The 5,781-nt window shown below is 35.5% G+C and overlaps 2 protein-coding genes across 11 annotated transcripts in view; both read left to right on the top strand.

The window, feature by feature from the left end:
* LOC107751068 (rhodopsin kinase-like) overlaps positions 1-683 on the top strand; it is an 8,982-nt gene extending 8,299 nt beyond the window's left edge. The window contains exon 8 of one of the 2 annotated variants that reach the window (XM_016566654.1): positions 537-683. In XM_016566654.1, coding sequence (XP_016422140.1) covers positions 537-578 — 42 coding nt within the window. In that variant the 3' untranslated portion in view covers positions 579-683. Of the gene's footprint in view, positions 1-285 lie in introns of both variants that reach the window. The other variant, XM_016566657.1, reaches the window with a different exon arrangement.
* Positions 684-3,005: 2,322 nt separating this feature from the next.
* LOC107751066 (centromere-associated protein E-like) overlaps positions 3,006-5,781 on the top strand; it is a 42,771-nt gene continuing 39,995 nt past the window's right edge. For all 9 annotated transcript variants that reach the window (XM_016566646.1, XM_016566644.1, XM_016566651.1 and 6 more), the window contains exons 1-3: positions 3,006-3,099; positions 5,161-5,267; positions 5,341-5,430. In XM_016566646.1, the coding sequence (XP_016422132.1) occupies positions 3,044-3,099; positions 5,161-5,267; positions 5,341-5,430 (253 nt within the window). In that variant the 5' untranslated portion in view covers positions 3,006-3,043. The remainder of the gene's footprint in view (positions 3,100-5,160; positions 5,268-5,340; positions 5,431-5,781) is intronic.

The raw sequence follows: 5,781 nt of genomic DNA on the forward strand, positions 1-5,781 counted from the left end.
TTTAACAGATATTCACATAGAAAACAGTTATTTTAAATAGTACAAATATTCACAATTTTTACTGTATATTTGGTCAAATAAATGCAGCTTTGATCACAGAAATAAATTACAGTTTAACAGATATTCACATAGAAAACAGTTATTTTAAATAGTACAAATTTTCACAATTTTTACTGTATTTTTGATCATATAAATGCAGAGATAAAACCTTACCGGACACTAGTGCAGATCCTTCAGATCTTGTCTTCTGAGTGCACTAACGCCACACTGATGCCCTGTATACAGGGATTCTGCCGCCTCCTTTCGTACCGGATTCCAAGACGGTCTACGCCAAGAATCTGGACGACGTGGGCGCTTTCTCCACGGTGAAGGGGGTCTGTCTGGAGGACGATGACAAGACGTTCTGCGATGAGTTTGCGTCGGGAAACATCCCCATCCCCTGGCAGGAGGAGATGATCGAGACGGGCATCTACGGCGAGCTGAACGTGTGGGGTCCAAACAGCACGGTGCCCAACGACCTGCGCAGAGAATCCATCCTGGAGCCGCTGCCCAAATCCTCCACCTGCAGCATCTCATAACCAGAGCAGCACCGAACCCTCAGATAGAGCACTTCAGCTTCAGCTGTGACTCTGGAGCACAAAACCAGTCTTAAGGGTCCATTTCTTGAAACTGAGATTTATGCATTATCTGAAAGCTGAATAAATGAGCTTTCCATTGACGTATGGTTTGTTAGGATAGGACAATATTTGAAAATCTGGAATCTGAGGGTGCAAAAAAATCTAAATATTGAGAAAATCATCTTTAAAGTTGTCCAAATGAAGTTCTTAGCAATGCATATTACTAATCAAACATTAAGTTTTGATATATTTACAGTAGGAAACGTGTTCGTAAATGACGTAAGATATTTAGTCTTGTTTGTATGGGGGAAAAAAACTAAATTAAGTGCATTTTGCTTATAATAAATAAAATGATCTGCCGGTGGGGAAAGTAAAACAAGAGTATTTCTCTTTACCCACTTTTAGAGCATTTGACTTGTTTTAAGCACAATTCACTTAATTTAGTTTTTTTCCCTGGAAACAAGATTGAATATCTTACGTCATTTTGCTTATCTAGTACATGCATCTTAATTTAATAATTTTTAGATATTTTGACTAGAAACAAGAGAAAAATACTAAGTAAGATACGCCTTTTTTGCAGTTCTCATGTTGTGTTTGGGTTATTTTCCCAAAAAATGTTATCGCATTGTATTAAAACGTTGAGTTTACTTACACACGGTTGCTTCTGGTCGAAAATGACCGGCCTACAAAAAAAACTGCTTATAAATCTTGTGTTATGCTGTATTATTAGAGCTTATGAACATCAGTTTTTGAGTAAATATTGAAAAAATTATTCACAAATAATCTTTTTTCACTCAAAAAATGAGGTGCATAAGTTCAGATCAATGAGTCTTACGATCAATCAGCTCCAAAAGCAAATATTGACTTTGATGCTAATTGACAGAAAACAAGTTGACACAAAATATTGAATCCAAGATTTGGTGATAATATAGCACAATGAGATATTTATAAGAATTTTTAAAAAAAAGGCTGCTAATTTTTGACAGGAACACTAAATTAGGTGCAGGATTTTCAGCAGCACAAGGGTTAATAAATAAATTAGATACGATTATCTGAGTAATAATGACATTGTTCTCTGATCTGAGTGAATGTCAGATTGGACAGATGTCTTTGTATATTTGTTGTTTATGATCAGTTTCATGTTCGTTGATTTCTACACCGTCTGAATGAATAATTCAGTGCATTTCTCGTTTTTATTGAACTGGTTTTGAGCTCTTTTCATCCTGAACTCAGTGTTTTTGTCTTTGGTCTTAGTGAGTTATTTGAATTGCTTTAATGAATGCCTTGATTGGTTGTGTTTAATGAGCCTGTCTGAGGTGGTTCACAGTGAGAGTGAATGTCGAGCGATCGGTTAACGGGTTAGTTAGAGGGTAGTTAGGTGCTGTTGACTAGTCCTGCCATTGTTGCCATAAACACAAAGACGCTTCTGTGCATGACTTGCTTTCTTTCTAAGTGTCCTAGCAAAGATACCAGTAGCTCTACTTTTGGGAATCCCAATTTTTTTGCATGTAAAAAGCTGTAAATGTGTTTAGGTTGCGTTGGTTATCGAGCTACAAATCATCCTTTTGAATAATGGGATAGCTGTCACAATTATGATTTCAAATAAATGTTTTGCCATAAATACACCTCAGCTCTGGGTGTCTGTGTGTTTTGAGAAAAATAAAGAAAAAAGTTACCCTGCTGATTTAAAGCCAGGATTCTTGTCATATTGGAGTTTAGTCCATTATGAGGCAGCCCGGGGCTAGTTGTCACACATTTTACTCCAGTGCATATTTGTCTTTTTTGTTGTTATTAAAAAAAAAGTCAGTTTCTGTATAGACACAAACCTTAGAGTCTTAAATAAAAAACGCTATTGAACATTTTCACACTTGAAAAATCCCTCAAAATCCAAATATAATGTTTATTTAACTGGGGCATGTTGTCACAGTGGAAACCTGCTATTTGTTGACAAGATTACACGTGTTTTAAATATCAAACAATAGCAAAAATACTATATTTAAAATGTATTATAAAAAAATAAATAAAAAAAAAAACATTCTGAAACACAAAACAATTTAAGAAACAGCAAAAAAGGAAACATGGGGGGGGGAAATCAAACGTAATTAATTGTTTAAAATTACAACGTAAAAACCAAGAAACAACTAAAATGGAAAAAGTCAACCATAATTAATAAGTTGTATAAAATTACAAACCGTGACACAACTTTCACCGAAAACGTAATATTCATGAGGCGTCATCCACGTACATGCATATTCAAATGAGTTCTCGTTTAAAATCCTATGGCCGCTTTAGTTATTTTCAACAGGGACCAATGAGGGCGACCGTTGATCTGCGCGTGCGCATAGATCACCGTCCAATGAAAAGTCGGTTGAAATTTTAAATCTCACCGAGCGCTCAGTCAGTCAGTTAGCGTTAACGGAGAGAAGATGGCGGAGGAATCCGCCGTTAAAGTGTGCGTTAGGGTCAGACCTCTCATTAAAAGGTAAGAAAAGCTGCATATTTACAGAGTGGAGGTAAATTTAATATAAGTTAACAGAGTTATTTGCCGAGTGATTCTTAACGGAGCTTGAACTGACGACACCATCTTAAACTAACTTACTAACGTTACAGAAGATTGTTTTTGTTCTATTTCTGAAGTAAACCTGTCCTAAAAAACAAAATGTGCTTAGTTTGAGGAGGTAAGTTAAACCTAAAAGATTCTTCGAAAGGAGAAATTAATTATTGTCCAATGACATCATCTTAAATCAATACAAAAGGCTGTTTTTGTAAATATTTATGAAGGAAATCTATTTTAGAAACCGTAATATGTTACAATACTATATTAGTCAATAATAATAATAATAATAATAATAATATCCTTTTATATTTAGTTGGTTTACCAGGTTTTACGAATTCTGTTCGTCTGTCAGTCACCATAGAGCTCATTTATTATTTTAACCTTTATAATGCAATTAAAATCTGTGGACAATTTTCTATTTGGACCCAAAGAATCGTCATTTTATAACGAAGACGTAACTTAATATTTTTTTAACGTAAACCTTATTTTATCAGCAACTTCTCATTAATGAGTAGATGTGGGGGAAATAAAATCAGTTTTGAATGATTTTTTTTTTTTTTTACCATGTTATTAGCCCTTTTTGATTAAGTAAAAAAAAACGAGGAATTCTTTGAAATTTACAATTACACATGAAGCACACCAAGTGTGTGTTTTTATTTATATATATATATTCAAGTTTTATCGTATAAAATACCAGTATTAACCCCAATACAATGAATGGAATTTAATTAAATTCTTTTGAATTTATAATTAATGACTGCTCAAAAACAGAAATTTATGAATCCTACTCTGAAAAGTTTTCAAAACAAAATAAATTAATTTTACTTGCATAAACCTTCACTTTCAGATGGAAAAGGTGATACATTTTTCATGCCTCAAAACATTACTGTTTATCAACAAAATTCAGCCCTAAAGTGTGCGAGATATAGGGAAAAGGTGACATTAATTTTAAAGTTTTTGACACCAATTTAACTCTAGGTAATTTTGGCAAAAGTATTTTTGACACCTAATGGTGCTCCGTACATACCCAGGTCAAAATGACCCGTACATTTTAAATGGTTTTATCTCTTAAAAGTAAATGTGTATTTTGAGGATCTTAAAGCATTTGCAAAGTTTCATAAAAAGCTATGCAGTTTTTAGAAATATTTATGCATCTCATTCTCTTCCAAGCCAAATCGGACCCGAATGCATTTTGAGGGTTAATGTATTATTTAAAGGGATAGTTCACCCAAAAATGAAAATTCTGTCATTAGTTACTCACCCTCGTGTCGTTCCAAACTCGTAAGACCTTCGTTCATCTTCAGAACACAAATTAAGATATTTCTGATGAAATCCGAGAGCTCTCTTTGGCCCTCCGTAGACGGCAAGCATCCAAACACGATCAATGACATCGCTAAAATAATCCATGTGACATCAGGGGTTCAACCATAATTAAACGAAGCTACGAGAATACTTTTTGTGCACAAAGAAAACAAAAATAACGACTTTGATAACGACACACTATAGCTCCATTTTAGAGAGTATCGCATATGTTTGTATGAGGATACGTTGTTTACGTTCAGATCAAAGCATAAACAATGTAAATAACGTATCCTTTTACATACGTATGCAATACTCCAAAATAGTGCTATAGGGTGACGCGGAGATGACAAATTGTTGAATAAAGTCGTTATTTTTGTTTTCTTTGTGCACAAAAAGTATTCTCGTAGCTTCGTTTAATTACGGTTGAACCCCTGATGTCACATGGATTATTTTAACATTTCTGAGCATTGATTGTGTTAGGATGCTTGCTGTCTACGGAGGGTCAGAGAGCTCTCGGATTTCATCAGAAATATCTTAATTTGTGTTCCGAAGATGAACGAAGGTCTTACGAGTTTGGATCGACATGAGAGTGAGGAACTAATGACAGAATTTTCATTTTTGGGTGAACTATCCCTTCAAGGCTGATTCTCAGACCCAGCAGTAATGATGATCTGATGATTTCAGAGAGGAGTCTGAGAGTTCAGAGCCAGTGCAGCTCTACTGGAGAGCCGACAAACAGGCCATCCATCAGCTGGATGATGACGGAGCTCAAACCAAGAGCTTCAGCTTCGGTGAGTCGAGCTCCAGCTGATCTTCACTCACCACTAGTGCAGCGCTTCATGTTCTGAGCTTCGTGTGTTTCAGACCGCGTGTTCAGCGCTGGAGAGACCACCACTCAGCTCTACCAGGACATCGCAAAGCCGCTGGTCGTGTCTGCCGTTGAAGGCTACAACGGTGAGTCCAGAGATCAGAGCAGTTACAATGTATTCCAACAGGTATTTGAAAGGCATGCTTGGTGTAATATCAGTCAACACAACCGCACGTGTTGCAGTACATACTAGGGTTGCTGCGATAGACGGTAGGGATGCACCGAAATGAAAATTATTGGCCGAAGCCAAAAAAAATTAGCCTAAACACTGGGCCGAATACCGAACACGGTTTTTCAAGTTTTTTTCCCCCATGTATTTTGACAATTTTTTTCACCATTGCATAAATTAAATAGCCAAAATGTGCTTTTTACTGTTTTGTCTGGTTTTTCAAAGAAAAAATCAATTACAAAACAACAATTTAAAAATATTTAACACT

The sequence above is a fragment of the Sinocyclocheilus rhinocerous genome, unplaced genomic scaffold (genome assembly GCF_001515625.1).
Source record: "Sinocyclocheilus rhinocerous isolate Xijiao unplaced genomic scaffold, SAMN03320098_v1.1 scaffold632, whole genome shotgun sequence".
Classification (NCBI taxonomy): Eukaryota; Metazoa; Chordata; class Actinopteri; order Cypriniformes; family Cyprinidae; genus Sinocyclocheilus; species Sinocyclocheilus rhinocerous.